The following is a 20,340-nucleotide window of genomic DNA, read 5'->3' on the forward strand; positions in this document are numbered from 1 at the left end:
TTTAGTCTCTCTTTATTTCCCTTCTCTTCTATTTGAACGGTTAATGTTAAGTCACATCTTCTCTTTTCTGATAGTTTCCCTCTTCTTCCATTCCCTTCATTTTGAACGGTTACAGTTAAGCTATGTTGACGTTGTGTGTTAGTTTTTTAATAGCCAGAAGAAAATAAAAAACAATATGTAAAAGAAAATGAAAGAAAAAGATGAGAATAAAATAAGAGATAATCATACTTCAATAAAAAATGCGTGAGGTGAAAAAAAAAAAGTGTTTGCAGACCACCCTAAAAAAAATAGAAAAATATATAAAAATAAATGAAAATAAATGCGGTAACGTGGGCTTTCGGGGTTGGAGGAAGTGTGAAGGGAGAGAGACCAGAAAGGGTGCGGCACGTGACTGACCGACACACACCTTTGACAGGTGGCGGACTTTAAAGAGAGAGTGAGAGAATCAGTTAGTGGCAGTTAAGGGTGGTGATAAAGGATGTTAAATGTTGTTTACTTTTGTGATTAACTTAACCAGGGTTTAATTTAAGTGAGATTAGAAAAGTAATTAGGCCCGGCCCTTTCACTATATAAACACAGCGCCATGACAACTTTTCTTCGACTCCATTTGCCTTCCATTTTTCCTCCTCTTCTTCTTCAATTTTTGACACCGGTCGAGCGCCATTATTAACATAAATACAGAAATTAGAGCATGAGAGCTTGCTCTAAACCAACAATGGCGGTCTCTTTGAACTTGTTTTTGTTACTTTCGACAATGGCGGTTCTTCTAGCTCTGGTTGCAAGCACAAATGCCTCTGCAGAGACTGACAAGAATGTAAATTCTAGGTATGCATTTTATTTTTAATTTGAGCTGCATTTCACTGTGGAGTCTTTAAGTTTTGGGTGTTCATTGGATTAGGGCTATTTTTTTTTGTGGTAGGTTTGTGGAACCAAAGGAGTCATTGAGCTCCAAGAACTCATCAATGGCAGAAAGGTCAGTTTTTCAGTAGTACTTGCTATTTTTTTCAACTTCTCAGCTTTAAGGTGGTTCTAGCGTTCAATTGGGGATACATCCTCCTTCCTAAGCTTCTTAGTTTTTCGATAATACAATTTTTAACAAAATGGTAACGTAATGTGTGAGATAGAAAAATAAAGATATATTTTCAGAGACAACCAAGGATTGCCCCGGCTGGTTTTAGATCTTTTGATCTGGATCGTCGAATTGGCTAAGAGTGCAAATTTAAGGCATTAACTGAGATTGGATCTGAAAAATCTAGACCCTTTATTTGGTGATCATAGTTTTCCCCTTCTTTTAGAAATGTTAGTTTTTTACATACCAAAATTACCTTTTTCATATCATGTACAGTTATCCAATAGCAATCTTGAATACTTGCACTAATCAAATTAAGTCATAATTAATCATGTCATTTTTGCCATAATCCAATTCTCTCTCCACGCTTATCGGGCGGTGTGTATCACTTTGTGCTTATTTAATTAGGTGATTCACGTTAATAATAACTTTTAGTAACTCTTTCTCAATTAAAAAAAGAATTCTAACTTGGTGGAAATAATTCTGTGTTTGCAGGTCTGATGAAGCTTTGGATGAGCACGCAGTAGATAATCCAGATGAAATAGCCTCCATGGTTGACATGTAAGTCTCTCATTTCTCTCATTTATGATTTGCATGTTACCCTAATTAATATGTTTTAAGATATCATGGGGTCATATAAAAGAAGTGCTTCATGGCGTCATGCATGATTGCTTCAATTACAAACCAACTTGTTTTATTACATGTCCTTCCGCATACCTTTTTTCCGGTTAAAACTTACACAAAACGTCAATTTGTTATGTATTTGCCTTTCTTTTTATGTATCATGTTACGCGAAAGGAGAGACATATACGAAAGGAGAGAGGATACAATGGAATGCATCCGGTTTCATACAAGTCTATTCTATTGTTTTCCGATATGTAGATTAAATCTAGTCAAATACAATTTAGATTTTACCGCCAAAAACTCCAGTCAAATTAAAAACGGTCAACAGTTCCAAGCAAAAATAACCATGCTGGGTTAGGATTGGTACACTTATATTGTTCGAAAAAGATCCCGAGGACCACTTCTTGTAAATTTAACCTAACGTAATTAAAAAGTAACTGACTGAGAATCAAAACTACATTGTTTTATTATAAGCTGCTATTTCTGATGGTACAAATTCTTTGTCATCTTATATTCTACAAAGATCCATTTTCTCTGCGTCTTTAATGATTAAATAATCTATCTTTTATATTATATTATGTTATTATATCATATACTTAAATAGGAATTTGTGTTTAAACTTTATAGATTTCTGGGGAATCAACCACCCATGTTGTTGGCATGTTCTTGCGGCAGCAACCTCTCTTTCTTTTCCTCACATGCCCATGTCGCCAGATCCGCTCCTCACGCTTTCGCATTATTATTTTCTTGTCTTTTTTTCTTTCTCCTTCCCCTTATCCAAATCTCATTCTATCTCACATTAGCTTTATGTGCCAATGCATTTGTTTGTGCACCTTTGGGTTGTTTTTCTATCTCACTAAAGTCTAAAGCCCCTCCTCTTCATGTGGAAAGATTGTTAGCGTGATGGTGGAACACTATTACGTGGTGTAACCAGCTCACAAATTGTACGAATGAACATTGGTAGTTTATCATTTGATATCAATAGGCAACCATACTTATATACTATCATATGTGAACTGATAATATATATACGTGATAGTGTTAAAGTACCACACAATAATTTGTCTCACAAGTATGGTATTCATAGCTTTACTCATAGCAACGAATTGAGCACTCGTAGTTTAACTTTTGATACTTTCCCTTAGAGTTTATAAAACTATGAAGTACTCAATTTGGAGTACGAGAAGCTAAATTCAGAGTGATAAAATCGCTATACCCTTTCAATATCAATCACATACCACACTTTAGTTACATACCATACAAAACCATCTCCTAGTTTTCACTCAAACCGATCTCTTGCCTTTCCATAAGCCAATCATGGGAACCAAATTAGCATCGTCAACACCTTAGAATCCAATGCCTCATCTGTGATGAATACAATGCACTCAAGAGTCAAAAGCTCTCATCATTCAATCCATCTCATATGAACAATTTGTCTCATCCATATATAAAAAGTCAGAAGTTACATTATTTTCCCCTAAATTTATGTTTAAACACTCAATTAACTGTTCCTTTCACTTAAAAAAGATCATAACTCCCCAATTTAGTGGGGTCTATTCTTCTTCAATTTTGCCCCCCATCACCAGCCTGGTGAAGAGATCGCAGATCTGGTTTATGTACCAAAAAACTTTCTCTCAACAGAATTCTGCTTCATTTTTTAGCTGATATAACAGCTAACCCTACTGACAGAAACTACGTCGTTCAATGGGTCCGCCGCAACTTCATTAAATACTTCCATGCAATTTTTATAAGACCCTAATTCTCCACCGACACTGCAATATGAACAAACAAACTGTGCACCTCCCCATTTATTACTTTGTGTCACTAAATTTAGGAAAAACATTAAAATAATTATAAATAATAAAAAAAGGCGTAATTCCGTATGGACCGTATCCTTCTTATCCCTGATGTTTATTATTGCCAAATATAGTATGTCCCTACCATTTATTCACATGGCCCTTAGGCCCCTTAAAATTATTTATGCATGTGACATTACATTATTTGCTTCACATGCCTATTTATTTATATTATATAAATTTGATGATTTATTTGTTTATTTGTAATTATTTTCAGGACCATTCGTAATAGCACAGAGAGAAGAAATTTGGGATTCTTTTCATGTGCGACGGGGAATCCAATTGATGATTGTTGGAGATGTGACCCACAGTGGCAGCTCCACCGCAAGCGCCTTGCAAACTGCGGCATAGGGTTTGGGCGCAACGCCGTGGGCGGCCGCGACGGGAGATACTACGTCGTGAACGACCCCGGCAATGATGATCCCGTCAACCCTAGACCCGGAACCCTCCGCCACGCCGTCATCCAGGACAGGCCGTTGTGGATTGTGTTCAAGCGTGACATGATGATCACACTAAAGCAAGAGCTAATTATGAACAGCTTCAAGACAATTGATGCACGTGGAGTCAATGTGCACATTGCATATGGGGCATGCATTACGATTCAATACATTACTAATGTCATCATCCATGGGCTACATATCCATGACTGCAAATCTACCGGAAATGCCCTCGTCCGGAGCTCGCCAAGCCATTACGGGTGGAGGACGATGGCGGACGGGGATGGCATTTCCATTTTTGGATCTAGCCACATTTGGATTGACCACAATTCCCTTTCTAATTGTGCTGATGGGCTCATTGATGCTATTATGGGCTCTACTGCAATTACCATTTCCAACAACTACTTCACCCATCATAATGAGGTACATAACTAGGCTCGTCTGGGTTGTTTTCGTTAGAAGCATTTATACTCATAAACACTTTCATTAAAAACACAATAAGAAATTAACGAACATTTATGTTGGTGATTGGAACAGGTTATGTTATTGGGTCATAGTGACTCCTATGTAAGGGACAAACTTATGCAAGTGACAATTGCTTACAACCATTTTGGTGAGGGACTTATTCAAAGGATGCCAAGGTAACATTTCTGAAGTGATTAACTCTTAGTTTCTTTAATAAACTTTGCAGTTTGTGAGTTGCGGGTCGACTGGCTGTACTCTGCCGGTCTACCAGCTGATCACATTCCGCAACCATAAAGAGTCACACATTCTAAATTTATTAATTGGTCGCCAACTGAATTAATTTTGCAGGTGTAGGCACGGGTATTTCCATGTGGTGAACAATGACTACACACATTGGGAAATGTATGCCATTGGTGGAAGTGCTGAACCCACAATTAACAGCCAGGGCAACAGATATCTGGCCCCTAACAATGCTTTTGCAAAGGAGGTATAACTTCGGAATACAAAAACGAAGCTAATTTTGATAAAGCGATTGAAATAGGCACAAATAAAACCTACTACAAACTATTAGTAAAAAATGAATTGAAAGACGGTAAATAAACAATAAGCTATATATAAACCGCAATTTACAACCCCGTCTATTTAGTCTTTCTGATTAAGATGATGAGGTTGGAATTTGACAACATTTGCAATTTGTTTAATTGATAATTTGCAGGTCACACATAGAGTTGATCCAAATGACTGGACGCACTGGAACTGGAGATCAGAAGGAGACCTGATGCTCAATGGAGCCTATTTCATTGCATCGGGAACTGGTTCTGGAGCAAGCTATGCCAGGGCCTCTAGCTTGGGGGCCAAGTCATCTTCAATGGTTGGCTCCATCACGGCCAGCGCCGGCGTCCTCAGCTGCCGGAGGGGTTACCAATGTTAATTATGTTTCAATCCCTTCCCCCCCCCCCCCAAAAAAAACAACAAAAAAAAAAAAAAAAAAAGAAAAAGAAAAGAAACAAGAACAGAAGGAAGAAAGAAATTATTACTCATTCTTCTTTCCCTTGATTATTGGTGTGGAGCCATTAAGTTTACATCCCTTCCTTCCACCCTATTTGCCCCAATCAAGTATTTGAAGAAGTGTACATTTTTTACTAGTCACATTTTCTTTTTTGTTTGTAATTTTCTATTTTCTTTGGTCCATATAATATTGTAATTGCACTTTAGGCAATGAAATATTTGATGACAAGGCCACATTGTTTTGCATGTGACCTAAAAAAAAATGGGCACATTTTATCCAACTAAGCTTGTTTGAGATTTTGCATGTATAAGCTACGCAGTTGGCACCCTCTTTGTTCTTGCCATGTGGTTAGGCAAGGAGAAACCTAGGCTAGGCTAATGTTCCCAAATAGCACTATTACAGTAACAAATGGTCTCATTGTATCCATATGAAATGACTTCGTCATTCTCGTTTTCTCCTTCCACTTTCTTCTTTTCTTTTAGCTCTTTAATTCTAATAATTTCCGTTTTCTCTTTCCACTGTTCTCCTTTATTCATTCTTCTTAATTTTTCTTTGATTTACTTGTTCAAACATCGTAAACTAAAAAGTAGTACAAAAACCATTTCCCTATATCGATGTGTTGTTGATATAATCACAACATATCAATCGCAAAAGGTTGGCTAGAGATTTCTTGTAAAAACACAACCCCGCTTAGTTTAAAATGAGAGTATTTCAATCTTTTTTTATTATAGAATAAATAAAGTATCAAATGTTGCGGACACAACAGTAAGTTCTCCTTTAGAAGATTGCTGCAATAATAATAGTGGTATTATTATTGATTCTTACAAATATGTGTGTTTATGTCTTAATAAATACATTTTTCTCATGAGCTAAATTGATAATAAACAAAAATAAATAATAAATAAAAAAGAATTAGACATTCTTGATTATTACAAATACGTGTGTTTATGTCTTAATGGATTGTTTTATAGTGAAACATTTGGGTTCTTCTGCATTGAAATTTGCAGCATACACATAAATATATTTGAGATTTTGGTACACATTCCAGCACACTTGCTTGAAAAGGAAGACTAAAAGAGAGGCAATGCCATCATAAAATACACAGCGACCATGAATTAATTTTTCATCCTAAAAATAGAACCACCAGATGAAGAAATCCTATCACCATGAACTCCTACAATTCTCTACTGAATCAGAGATACACAACATTTTCAATTGCGAAGACGCCGAGGCTAATCGATAACATCTTCAATTAAGTCATAATTTTGGACATTTTTTAAGAAATGGAAGGTTCAAAACGGGGTACCAATCTCACTCCTTGTCTCTGTTGGGCTGTACAAAGTAGACCTATTCCTTGGCCTGTTCTCCTCCAACTGCCTCACAACTTCATCCATGGAGGGTCTAACCGAAGCAACCGGCGCACAGCAACCCATTGCGAGTTTCAATGCCTGAACCAGACCTTCTTCCATTGCACTCCTCACCCCCTTCAGTACCTCCACGTCGAAAACCTCCAGTGTCGTCTCCTCCAAGACTGCAACTTTCACCATCAAAGGCAAATCCACAAATTCACCACTCCTCCCGGTTTTACCAGGCTTCTTGCCTATCAAAATTTCCAACAGAATAATTCCAAATGCATAAACATCTGTCCTTGAATTACATTTCTTCATCTTTTGAAGCTCTGGTGCCTTATAACCGTCAATTTTTGCAACCGCCACCATTTCATCAGCCACAGTAGGGATCAATAGCTTGTCAAGCCCAAATTCTGTGAGCCTAGCTACAGAAAACTCATCCACTAGCACATTCTTAGATTTTACACTCCCATGAGTGATAGGTGTTTCAAGACCAGTATGAAGATATGCTAGTCCTCGAGCTATTCCCAGTGCAATCTTGTGTCGCCGAGCCCAGTTCAACACAAGTTTCCCTGCTCTGGCTTCTGCATCCAACAAAAACAGATGAAAAAATAGTTAAACAATTCCACAGGGAGTGTTGATAAGTTAAGAAATAGGCAGCAAATAATATGTGAACCCTTTGAGGATGTGTGCATTTTCTTCAAGATGCTTTCACAACTCTATAGGTCATTGGTTGTGGAAGATATGTTGATTCCAATTTGAGAAACATAGGGTTAGCAAAGCACAAGAGACTTTGAAGTTGCTTAACGTGAGACAGCCTAAATATAATCTGTTGTTTCCAAATCTTCCAAAGGGCTTTTATGAATTCTCAAAACAACTCCTACATAACAGTTAACCGCAAGATCCATGTAACTAAGTTTCCACTCTTTCATATCCATGTAAATTGTACAAAGTAAACCTGTAATCATATGCCGGACAGTGAAATCAATCCATCTCCTGAGACATTTCATGCCAGTGAATCCTTTCACGTATCAGAGGCCTACTAAGCCAAGGGCAGTGAACCGTTCAAACTCTCGTTTGATCGTATTTTCCGGTATTACAATTAACTATTAATAGAAACTGATAAATATCTAGGGCGATCATCGAACATTGATGATTTGAAATGTTTCAACAATCACAAGAGGCCAAAGACATACGATGTATCAATAACAAAACAAAGTATTTCAAAGCTAATTTTTTAATAGGCAAACAAAACTATTCAATCTCACAGAACAACTGAATAGCAACAAAAGACAGAGATAAGCACGAAATATATGCATACCATGTAAAAGATCATGAAGGCTTCTGTGAGGAAGATGGTCATATATCAGAAGCTTCTCCCCTCTCTTCCCCTGATAGAAAGCTCTCAACGGAATCAAATTCTCATGGCGAATCCTCCCCAGTTGCTTCACCACAGGAAGACAAGAGCTCCCATCCTTGCAACTACCTTCCTTCAACAGCCTCAAAGTGATGGTCCCTCCATCTGAGAGCTTTGCCTTGTACACAGTCCCATAGCTGGTCTTCTCCAACACTTGTCCTGTTGCATTCAACACATCCTCCAACGTCAAATGCTCACCGCCCTGAAACAAAATAAGCCTTCCTTGATCACCACCGCCACCGCCTCCGCCCCCACTTTCCTCATCTTCTTCTTCCTCTATTTCATCTTCACTCTCTTCCGTGCTGTTTTTCTTTTTGTTTTGGCACATACCCAATACACAATGAAGCCAAAACCACAGTTGCAGTCATCAAACCAATAACAATGCCGGCAATTGCACCGGGACTCAATCCAGAGCTTCCACTGCAACTTTTCAAAGGCGCCCCACAAAGTCCAGGGATGTTACCCTCAAAAGCCTCCACACCAAACTTTGATCCACCAAAAACAGGCAACACCCCACTAAAATTATTATGCGAAAGGTTCAATTTTTCGAGGTTTAACTGCGCTAAACCCCAGGAATGAGACCCGAAAACATGTTACTTCCAAGATCAAGCTCTTTAAGCCCACCAAACTGGGTTACAAATTCTGGGAAATTCCCAGAAAACTTGTTCCCACCAAAATCAAGAAACTGCAAATTCTTGCAGCTAGAGTTTCGCAATGCAGGTTCAGGAACCGAACCGAACAGCGAATTCGCATGAACCCTAAGGGAAACCAGATTGTCACACAAGTTCCAGATCGACGGCGGTAAAACCCCATTCAACAAATTGCTTCCCAAATCGATGTCAGAGAGGGAAGAGCTGTACCCAAGCTCCAATGGGACGGTCCCAGTGAGGAAATTTATGTTAAGGTACAAGCTTTGGAGCATAGAGAACTCCCCCAGCTCTCTGGGAAGAGAACCAGAGAGATTGGCAGATGGGAGCTGAAGGGAAAAAAGGTGGAGAGCTGGGTCTCGGGAGAGTGACAAGTTGGTCCACTGAAGGGAGGATAGGTCGGTGCAGAGCAAAATAGAGCCGTTGGAGAAAACCCATTTGAGTCCCCTCCATTGGCAGAGAGGCACAGAGGAGTTCCAGGAAGATAAGAGCAAGTTCTGAGAGTTACCTTGCAGTGAAGCTTTGATTTTTCCCAGGAGGAGGTCGACATCTGCAGAAACAGAGTCGGTAGGTTTGCTGTTCAAGGGTAGGAGGAAGCAGAGGAGGAAAATGTAGAGGAGAAACGTTTCGAAACCTCCATGGAAGGAGCAGAGAGGAAAGGTGGTGGGCGGTTCAAAGAAGCTCTGTTATTTTTGGAAAAGCTGACAAGAGTGTTAACTACAAGTGATCTCCTAGTATATGTATAGGGGCCTTTGATTTGATTTCACATCCGTACTATGTTAATTATCTACCGTTGGATTGGAGCATAAAGTTTTAATTTCTTGTAATTGCTCCTAAATTTTTGAGGTTTTATCACTTTCGGCCTTCACATTTATTTTGGTCTCATATTGATCCTAGACTACTTTTTTTTTTTTTTTGAAAAGAGGTCCTAGACTTTTGAATGTGCGTATAATATTTGTAACTGTACTTAACTATTTGATTTCTTACAACAAGAAATGCTAAGAAGACTACCGTTAAGTTGTCTATTATGTAGTTTAGTCAAATTTTTTTATTTTTTAGTGTAAAATATGTCGTTATACTAAAAAAAAAATACTAAGGAGACTCAAAGTGAGATTCTTCAAGAACTTTATATTATCTTACAGTTTAACATCAATTTTCGTGCCGACATCATAAAATATTGTGTAAAAATTATGAATGGCAGAAAGTTCATAGAGAGTCCCGTCTTTGAGAAAGTTTTCTTAGCATTCTCTTCGTACAACATCATAGAATCCTTTTACATTATTGTTCGTAATGAATACTTCACTTTCATTGAGATTCGCCTATTTATTATAACATAAGTAATAAAGACAGAAATGATTTTTGTTACGAAAGTTTAGATAACACATCTGATTTCTTGAATTGCATCTAGAAAATTCATTTACTTTGACAAAAATGTCCTCCATTTACTTACATGTGACCAATTATGCCCATGGGTAGTAATACAAACAAACCAAACCAAACCAAGCTGATTGATGTGGTTCTTAGTTGTTTTATTAATGAGTGCTAAAACAATAATCTACACATTTGATTTTAAACGTGTCTCAATTTAATTGGGCTTTCCGAAGCTACATTGATTTGATGTTGATCCAAACAGAGTTTCTTGCTGACAAATTCAGTATTAATGCTTATTTATTTAATTCAATTGTCAGAAACAAATATATGTGTGCAGAAGGAGAAATAATATGTAGTATCATTTTATAACCAACTTGAGAAGAAAGGAAAATTGAGGGCCAAAGTGAAACTAAGACTCAAGTTGAGGGACCAAAAATAACTAAAATTTTAGCAGAACACTCCTCCACTTGGTTCAATAAATTATTGGGGATTTGCTTTTGATATTTTAATTTTTGCCTGCGCTGTGCACGCCCACCTTTCGAATTGGTTTTATTTATTTATTTAAAATCTCATAGGGTTGCAGCAACGGTTGCTTTTCTTGAGAAGAAAGCTTTGGCTGAGCAGCAAGCCACCGAGTCTTGTCTTTTCAAGGGACAGTGTAGGCGCGGCTGTACTGTAGTTGTGGTGGTCCTTGATATACAACCGTACACGTGTCGATTATCTTTGATTTGAAGTTGGAGATGGAGAGCGAGGGTCGGTTTTGATGGTGTTCCACACGCCGCGTCCGGTGGGTCCGCATGCTTTGTGGCTGACAGGTGGGTCAGGGTTAGATTATACAAAGCAAAAGATTTTAGCGTGAGGGTGTTAAAGGTGATGTTCTCATGTGGTGAGTTCCACCATTCCATCATGTGGGTCACAATCAAATTTAGTATCGATTAATTTAGTGAAATAATGTTCAAATTGATGATTAGGGAAATAAAGATTTGATGGAGTTGGTTTCTGTTCATGCTCACGCCAGTCAATTTCAAATTAATCATTCCCTTAATTGCATGATTTTCATCATCGATCCATCTACTATTTGGAAGAATCTCCTTTTTTGTTTTGTTTAAGATAATTAATCGAGATTATCAGAAGCTGTTTTTTGTTAAGTGGTCAGCAGCTAATGAAACTTAAAAGCACTTCCTTGTTCAGCATGATGGCGACACACTGATTGCCTCTTTTGGTTTTGCACCTCATGCATGCAGTCAAGAAAAAAACAGTTGGTTTCCAAAACTGATCACTAGGTTTTAATTTTTTCGTACCACACCCCGAAGTCTTGAAATTGTATTAACTTGCACCTTTTATTTTTTTGAATATTTAATCATTCATTAAGCACTTAAATATTAAAATGGTCTCTGTATTATAGTTATTTGGCCAATTTAATTTATACGTTTTCAATTTTTGGCCAATTAGTCATCGTGTTTATCTTCATGAGCGAATTAAAAACATTTCACCTAATCTCTGTTAAAAAATTCATAAAAATATTACAAGCTATTATAGAAAAATATTTTTAATTGAAACCCCAATCCTAGCAACACACGCTTGCAACTCGACGAATGTGTTTGTAGATCCACTTCAATCCCACCTATCATCAGTAGTCCTAAGAAAATTAATCTAACCACCTCTTCTCTAACTGTGTAATTGAGTAACATACCGCAATTGAGAGAGCCATTTATTTAAAGTTAATTTTTCAAAAAAATGCAAATCAATGAGAAATAACACATATAAAAGATATAACTTTCAATCTAATAAAAATTGTTAAGGTTGTGACATAGAAAAAGGAGAGTACTTTTCTTTTAATTTTTAATTTTAATATAATTTAATTTTAAATTAAATAGAGAATCTTATATATAAGTTTATAATAATTTATGATTTTTTTTATTTTATTTATTTTTTTTAACAAAGACTAGATAAAATGTCCCTAATTGTCTAACATAGATAAAACACGATAACCATTGGTCAAATTGAAAACACAGATACTAAATTGGCTAAATAGCTATAACATAGGGACAATTTTGACATTTAAGCCTTGATTAAATTGATAAGTTTTTCTATCAATGTGGCTTAGACACTGCCCATAAAAGGATCTTATGCTCATGATGTCATTAATTTAATGAAGGATCAAACAATCAATCTAGCCAAAGCATACTAGATGCAATTTCAATACTTTATAATGAAAATGAGAAAATTAGAACTTCGTAACACTTTTAAAAATCACCCCAGATCTCAATGATGTAAAATATAATTAGCCCTGAAAACAAAAAAGCATAAATCATGCATTCCTCCAATTTAAATTTTAAATGTTGACTATTCATAAGTAAATCCAGATTACCACCATAATATTTCTTGTTTTCCCCCAAATTGAATTGCTTAATCATTATGTTTAATAATTATGGCTTTTGGCTAGAAGTCAAAGTGCTTATGAAAAAAGCCTTTTTGGTCTATGGCTGCATGCGACCTGCATGAAGATATTGGGATTGTAACTTTCGTGTTCTGCTAATCAGGTGTGTCTAGCTCTGGAAACAAAAGTGTTAAACCACTAGCAAAAGCTATCATGCACTTTTCCTCTTTAATTTTTTCACTCGAGAAAGAGTGCATGATTACTATTTTGAAGTGTAAATAATAGCTCCCGGCAATAAGTATGCATACAAGACTTCCTAACTCTGTCAAACATCACAATATTGTACATTCGTCACATAACACAACGGTTAGCTTAGAATAAGAATCAGAATACAATTGAATTGATATGTGTAGGCATTTACCAGTAATCCTTGCAAGAGCATAAACCATTTCGATGTGGTGGAAGCGCTTCCGATCCCTGACAACAATCTTGCGTTTATAAATTTTCGAGATCAACTTTATCGAAGAGTGACAATCTTCGCATATGCGTAGGTTCTTAAAAATTTGAAGACTGGTTCGAGGGGCTGTACTGATTAAGCCGAAGGACAGTTGCAATCTTTTCGCTATGGTAATGTAATGCACTTTGTTTTTCTTCTTCATCCATGTTGAGCAACACTTGTGTGGTGTTAGGTCTATGGACTTCCAAGCTCAATTTTTCGGAAATTTCCTCCAACATTGAATGGATTTCTCCGGCTCTAGCATGGGATTCGTCTTCCACCACAAACTCGTGAATTGCTCCATCAAGCTCAATCGAGCTACCTCTAGGATCTTTCCTAATGTCCATATCTTTCATCCGCAATCTCACATTTGCAACTGCCTCCCAATTTCCTAAAGAGGCATACATGTTTGAGAGAGCAATGTAGGATCCGCTATCATGAGGAGCCAAGTCCATCAAAATCTCTGCCACACGTTTTGCCCATCTCGATGTTCCCTTGCATCTTGCAAGCACCGAGCAAGGCCTTCCATGTGACATCATCCGGCTGAATTGGCATGTTTAATATAAGCTCTTCAGCTTCTTCTAACAATCCGGCACGACCTAATAAATCAACCATACAACCATAATGTTCAACTCTAGGTTCTAAGCCAATTACATTAATCATATGGATGAAGAATGCTCTTCCCTTCTCCACCAAACCGGCATGGCTACAAGCACTCAAGATACCAATATTTGTTACATCACTAGGCACCACACCAGCTCGTTCCATCTTGGAAAAATAATCCAGTGCATCATCAACTCGACTGTGCATAGCAAGCCCACTGATTATGGCATTCCAAGTAATCACATTCCCTTTAGACAGTTGCTTAAAAACTCGAAGAGCGTCCTCAATGCTCCCACACTTACAATACATATCAACCAAAGCAGAACCAAGCACATCATCAATCCCAATTCCATTCTTATCGGCATACAAATGCATCCACTTCCCTAGTTCAAGTGCACCAAGCCGTGATATCGCAGGCAAGACACTAACCAAAGTCACATAATTTGGACACACATTCCCAATCTGCACATCCCGGAACATTTCCACAGCCTCCTTAAAAAGCCCGTGTTGTGTGTACCCAGATATCATCGCATTCCACGACACCACACTTCTCTGAGGAATTTTATCAAACAGCTCCCTGGCAGCTCTAAAATCCCCAAGTCTTACACACCCATCAACAATCACATTCCACAAAACTACATTGCCCTCTTGCTTCCTTCCATTCAAAACACCAAAATCCCAACACTCCTATAAAACAACAAATTTGCATCCTCCATAACCTCACACATTACATACATCCTCACAAGATTGCTCACAACAAACCCATCATTTTCCAATCCAAACTTCACAGCCATGCCATGAACACACTTACCCACCTCAAGATTCCCCATTTTTGCACAGGCTTTGAGCACAGAGGGGAAGGTGAACTTATTGGGTCCCACAGAACCATCAGCAACCATTTGAGAAAAGAAGAAGAGGGCATCGTGCGAGTGGTCGTTAACAGGGCTCTCTGCGAGAGCTCTGATGATTGTGTTCCAAGAAAAGCAATTGGGCTTCTCCATTTGGGTGAAAACTGATCGGGCGCATTGGATACTGCGGTGGGTTGAGAGGGCGTAGAAGCGGAGGATTTCGGCGGCGGCGAGGGGGTCATGGATTTGGCGGGTTTTGATGAAGTGGGCGTGGACTTGGTGCAGGTCTCTGATGATTTTGCATGATGTAATTTGTGGGAAGAGGGAAGATGGGTGAGAGGGAGGCGGAATTGTGGGGTTGCAGATGGTGGGGGTCATGGCGGAGCTGGGAATGTTTGGTGAGGCTCAGCTCTGTAGAATATGGGTATTACAGTATCATCATGAAACTTGCCATCTCAGATTATTTTTTATTTTTTCGACTGGACGGTTCAGATTTTATTTAGGATTCAATAATTATTAAGAAAAATCTTAAATTTAAGGAATATGCTGAAGCTAGAAACTATTTAGCCCATGATGCGTCATAAGGCTTTTTTTAAAAGGAGTTTTAACGAAAAACATACGGTACTGTTTACTTTAACAAAAAATTATATTTTTACACTAAAAAGTCAATTATAGTACTATTTACTTTACTCTTTATTTTGTCCTTATCGTTAAAACTCAAAGTTTTCAAATCATTTTCATTAATTTTTTTTTTTTTTAATTTTGATTTCATCTATTGACGATAATTATTTCTTTAACAACGACTTTATTTTTTATTTTTGGTTAATCAAAGTAAATTTTATTTTAAATTTTTTTTTTTGGAATAAATGATATTATCTACACTAAAGGAGAGGGGGTGGGCTTCGCCTCATAATGGGCTAGCATAATGTGGTTCAAACTCGCATTTGACGAGAATCAAACCTAAAACCTCTTATTTACACGTGAAGAGGAATACCACTAGACCGTAGTACTAAATAGCAAGTAAATTTTATTAAAAAAGAAAGCTAGTATATGGTAAGGACAACTCAAAAAGAGAGTGCATAAAAGTCAAGCAAAATCCTAACTCGATAAAAGAAAATTACAATAAAATGGGCCCAAAGCGAGCAGCCCGAAGCAACAAACAACCAGAAAAGCCTAGACATGAAAATGTAAAGCAGACGCCTCCACCAAAACAGAACCACCGCTACCACAGATCTACCTGCGTTGACACTCCCATAATCCTACCAAATAGTGCAAAATGCAATTTAAATGCTACGAGCCACCAAAGCGCACATCCAGAGGAGATCATAGGAAGAGACACCTAATGAAACGAGCAGCAAGAGTAGATGGTTGTAATTTCACGTTGAGGAGTGATATTTGGAAAGGAGCAAGGCATAGAAGCCAGATCTGAGATAAACTCAGAGACAACTGAGACCAAGCTCAAAGCAATCTCAAACACAAAATGCTTAGAGAGGAAAAAGCTGAAAGCTAAATGCATAAAAAGTAAATCCAAATCATTAACCATGGTGGTTTGGAAAAGTGAAAAACGGGATGGAGTCGGGAGAAAAAAAGGGAGGATGGGGAGGTAAGGGGAAAACAGAGGGAGAAAAGGGAAGATATAGAGGTAATAGAAGGTTGAAGAAAGGGAGAGGTCTTATAAGTGATGGGAGAAAGGGAGGAATCAGAGGATGGGAGAAAGGGGAAGAAGGAAGAGGGCAAGGAGGGATAGGCACTGGGTTGCCGCCGACCCCAAGCTGGAGCAAGGAGTAGACAACAAGGAAGGTTTCGGAATTTTAGGGGTTTATGAGAGTGAAATTTAATATTTGAAACCTAAATCTAAGTGACCAAAAATCTTCTTCGTGAAGATACTTGGTGAAGGAGAAAGAGTTTGAGTTGAGTTACGTGGAAAAGGAATGCTAGCTACGTTTCCATTGTGAATTCCACTTGCACATCAATCTAAGAAATTAATTCTCTAAAAACATGCTACTTAGTACTACAGTTTAGTGATATCCCTCTTCACTTGTAAGTGAGAGGTCTTATAGCAATGGTTGTGTGGGAAGCCATTGACAATAGAGAATGTGGAGGTTGCTCTACCCCAAGCCAATGTGGTAAGGATCAAGATCAAATATACCTCACTTTGTCACACTGATGTCCACATCTGGAAGGCCCGGGTCAGCATTGCAAATCTATATGCTATTGTTTCTTTTTTTTTCTTTTAGTAATTTCTGGTCTCTTACTATTTATATGTTGATCTTTGAAATCAACAGGTTATTGCTGAGATGACCAACGGTGGGGTTGATAGTAGCATAGAGCGCACCGGCAACATCAATCCCCTCATGTCTACTTATGAATGTGTTCATGATGTATGTTTACTTGCCTCACAAGTTACATTGTCATTGTTTAATGATGGAAATAAGATTGGTTCTAACATGAAATGGTTCCGAAATATAATCCGGCGATCGCGGAATGGCTAAAGGAAGAGAAGTGGTCTAGGACTAGGGTAATGGTTTGTGTATCTACTGCATATGCGTGATTTTCTACTATCTCCTTCATTCTGTGCTACTCATCAATCCAGTTGTGATTCCCGGTGAGTAGCATTCTGAAATTTCTAATTCAACAAGAAGAAAGAGAAAATAATTCAAAGATTAAATTCTTTAGTTTTTGAGAAAATAAGATTGTAAACCATATATCTTAACGGCTCATAAAAGGAAGTGCGATAATCACTTCGCAGCGTATACTCATTTCTCTCTGTCTCCCTCTTGTCTTGTAACTTATCGTATACGCCTTTCTCTCCGTCTCATTTTATCATGCTGCCACTAATAACTATATTAACCGTGGCAATTTCCTACCATCAATGCCAACTTCTACAGAAAAGACCATTCTTTTGTGTATAATAAGATCTCCATGAGCTTTGCAAAGATTAAAACTAATTAACTTCCCGTCAACTTTCCGAAAAGGACGGCTCCTCACAGTCAGGTTCGCTATGCTAGGCCTTTCCTAACAGCATAAACCAGCAAATGAGAGATTTTTGTTCTGTCAATGAAGATACCTTGTTCCATTCCACGGTCCACCCATGTGTCTGTTACTTGTACTTCTCCATGATTCTTCTGGCTTCTTCTAGACTGTCGTCTATCCCGTCCTCCTTTGGCGTTGAAGTGGTGCCTCCACCCCCCCTGGGCCCTTCATCCTTATTCAAAGCAATGAATATAAAGTATACAAGTCCCATCGTAGCCTGTTATCATACAATGCTTACTTCAATACAATTACATATCATATATGTACTTTACAAATACAGGACTATCTAATATCTATATAAGAACAATCTTCTCTTATTGACGATAAATTGTCTACGTATTATCTCATTTCTTTATAGTAAGGCAGCAAAATACGCAATTTACTGTTCTTGGAGGAGGAAAGAAACGGACAACATACCAGTGCAAAGAAAGCTGTAGACAGGAAAGATTTGAGCACAAACAGTGAAAGTGTCAATGCAACTATAGTCACAGAAACCCTTGCAACTGGTCTCGGTACTGAATTCTACCACCCCCAAAGCAAAATGAAAACAAAATATCAACAATCTCCAATTTGTACAGAAAGAAAGAAAAATAGCAGGCACTGAAATGCAAATCGTCGCAAGAAAGGGGAGACCCTACAGAACTTACCGGGACAAGATTGGTTCCTGCCTCAACTCCATCTCTCCCAACCTTCCATGCCGTTTGCAGAACTATTTACATAATTTACACCAGCAGTTAACACACATGTAAAAATAAACAACAGTAACTATATGCTCTCTTGTATGAGCAGGACAGCAACGAAAGTAGTTCATGTGATGCTAACAACATTGAATTTGATGTGAATTTAAGTTTTAAGAACATAATAACTTCCTCCATGTGATAATGTAACTCAACCACAAACCTAACATCTTATCCTAACACTTAAAAAATTCTGACTCAAAATTAGCCTGCATTTAAGGGTCGTAATAGAAATACCTTCTTGGACTACTTTTCATGCAATTGGAAGTGGATCCTCCATACAAGTTTTCCGTTGACGAAAACTGAAAAAAAACTAATAAGGGGACCTATTCTTATGAACCTATAAACGTAAAAGAAAAAATGCCACATAACCAAAATTGCCCCAAGAAAATCACACTTGCTACACATTGCACATCAGTAATCAGTTAAGTCTTGCACCCGCCAAATATTAGGCTCTCATGGATTATGCATAATTAGCCAGTTCCCTCAACTATAGTCTAAAATCGGGGCTCTTTAATCTTACGGCAACAAGATTCTAGTATTCACAAAAATTATCATTCTAGTTACAACTTCAGTACAAGAGCCTCTATGTAGAAATCATCGCATTTGTTTTTCGGGCCAGTCACATTCTACTAACCAAAAATCACCCGAATTTTTAAAGTTTTTGGACAACGCAGTGAATTGTTAAACTATATCTAACTCTAGAGACTACAAAATTCCAGAATCTAACTGAAAACCAGCATGCTTTCTGCATAAATATGCACATTACTTCCTACTCACCATTACCGTTCAGCTGCAATAGCATTATTTATCAAAACCCAGAAACCAAAAACCAAAAACAGAAAAAACTCAATTCAGAAAACAGAAAATTACAAGAACCCATCAAATAAAAATGTTCAGGGATGCCAATCAACAAGTACCAAATCAAAAGAGAAAGTAGAACAGCAACAAAAGCAGCGAAATGCAGCTAACCTTTGAAGAAGTTGGACTGTGAAGCAAACACAACAGGAACCACAGAGCGATGATTCTGACTCCTCCGCCTCTTAATCCGAATAGCTGACGGTAAAGTCTGTTTCTTTAATCTAAAAGATGAACTGGAGGAGAAGAGCTGAGAGTTGGAGAAAGCTAGGGTTTCATTCTTGTAACAATTTGGGGATTGTGGGGTTATGCAGCACAGGCTTTGCGGCATAAGCGAACCGGCCATTGAGTTATCTTTCTGCAAAAATGTCACGGAAGATTAATTGGGAGAGCTTCAACCGCCATTTGAGGTTTTACACAGATAAGGAGGAGATAGTTCAAGACTCTCTCTCAGCCTCACAAGCAGAGCGTTGGAAGGGCCTACGAATGGCCTAATGTAACAGAGTTATTATTTTTCTGTGGGCCTTTTTTCATGGGCCAATTTTAAATGTCTTTCTAAGAGGTTTTTTTTGATATAGGCGTCTTATTTTTTTAATTTCGATGATTAAATATCTGTTCATTTTAAGAATTTGATTAAACACCAAGGGGACCGGCTGCTCCAACAACTCAAATCGCCAGACTAAGTAGCTCAAGCACATTCGGGTTATTGGGTTGAGGGGGAGCTCAAGCGCAAATCCAAGGTCCAAGCGCTTTAGGGGGACTGACGTCAGCTAAGTTATTAAAAATTTTGCGTCAGGCGCATGCAACACAAGTGCGAGTGGGGGTGCATCACTGAAAAGATTTGCAGGCGATGGGGCCCGCGCTGGATAGGCTGTCTGTAGTCGTTGTTGGGTGCAACGTGGCACTCTCTCGGCCATTGGATTTCAACGACTCTTCTTTCTGGATTGTTCGATTTAACGGTAAATAAAAATTTCAAAATTCCCCCAACGACAGATGACGTGGCACGATCTGGTCCTTTTGAATCCAGATCAATAGTCCAAGTTTTTCGGCTTTAAAAAAAAATGATATGTTACCGTTATGCCACGTGTCACAATCTGGAGGGTTGGATTTCAAATATTGTGTAATCCAACGGTATAAATTA

General features: G+C 38.0%; 3 protein-coding genes and 1 pseudogene across 3 annotated transcripts; 1 reads left to right on the forward strand and 3 right to left on the reverse strand.

Moving 5' to 3' along the window:
• The first annotated feature begins 583 nt into the window (after positions 1 to 583).
• Positions 584 to 5,756, forward strand: LOC103941377 (probable pectate lyase 8). The gene is made up of 7 exons (XM_009351569.3): positions 584 to 825; positions 920 to 973; positions 1,565 to 1,630; positions 3,767 to 4,409; positions 4,524 to 4,627; positions 4,800 to 4,938; positions 5,167 to 5,756. Exons 1-7 carry the CDS (start codon positions 692 to 694, stop codon positions 5,380 to 5,382), a joined length of 1,356 nt encoding a protein of 451 aa, XP_009349844.1. The 5' UTR covers positions 584 to 691; the 3' UTR covers positions 5,383 to 5,756.
• Positions 5,757 to 6,450: 694 nt separating this feature from the next.
• Positions 6,451 to 9,513, reverse strand: LOC103941376 (putative kinase-like protein TMKL1). Its single transcript, XM_009351568.2, is given in 5 exon segments — positions 6,451 to 7,393; positions 8,131 to 8,548; positions 8,550 to 8,797; positions 8,800 to 9,492; positions 9,495 to 9,513. Coding segments are annotated over 5 exon segments (2,019 nt in total). The 3' UTR covers positions 6,451 to 6,752.
• Positions 9,514 to 12,905: 3,392 nt separating this feature from the next.
• LOC103941380 lies at positions 12,906 to 15,292 on the reverse strand (annotated as a pseudogene).
• Positions 15,293 to 17,223: 1,931 nt separating this feature from the next.
• On the reverse strand, positions 17,224 to 19,545 carry LOC103941378. Its single transcript, XM_009351570.3, has 4 exons — positions 19,314 to 19,545; positions 18,252 to 18,313; positions 18,022 to 18,126; positions 17,224 to 17,821 (listed from the first exon to the last, which is right to left on the reverse strand). The coding sequence occupies exons 1-4, from the start codon at positions 19,543 to 19,545 to the stop codon at positions 17,672 to 17,674; spliced, it is 549 nt and encodes a 182-aa protein (XP_009349845.2). The 3' UTR covers positions 17,224 to 17,671.
• Positions 19,546 to 20,340: the final 795 nt, after the last annotated feature.

The sequence above is a fragment of a genome, unplaced genomic scaffold (genome assembly GCF_019419815.1).
Source record: "Pyrus x bretschneideri cultivar Hongxiangsu unplaced genomic scaffold, Pyrus_bretschneideri_v1 Contig7, whole genome shotgun sequence".
NCBI classification, from domain to species: domain Eukaryota; kingdom Viridiplantae; phylum Streptophyta; class Magnoliopsida; order Rosales; family Rosaceae; genus Pyrus; species Pyrus x bretschneideri.

Coding starts and splice junctions, on each gene's coding strand:
- LOC103941377 (XM_009351569.3), top strand. CDS start 692: ATGAGAGCTTGCTCTAAACCAACAATGGCGGTCTCTTTGAACTTGTTT. Junction 4,628..4,799: donor CTTATTCAAAGGATGCCAAG/GTAACATTTCTG, acceptor TTAATTTTGCAG/GTGTAGGCACGGGTATTTCC. Junction 4,939..5,166: donor ACAATGCTTTTGCAAAGGAG/GTATAACTTCGG, acceptor GATAATTTGCAG/GTCACACATAGAGTTGATCC.
- LOC103941378 (XM_009351570.3), bottom strand. CDS start 19,545: ATGGCCGGTTCGCTTATGCCGCAAAGCCTGTGCTGCATAACCCCACAA. Junction 18,314..19,313: donor ACAGTCCAACTTCTTCAAAG/GTTAGCTGCATT, acceptor TTATGTAAATAG/TTCTGCAAACGGCATGGAAG. Junction 18,127..18,251: donor CAGGAACCAATCTTGTCCCG/GTAAGTTCTGTA, acceptor TGGGGGTGGTAG/AATTCAGTACCGAGACCAGT.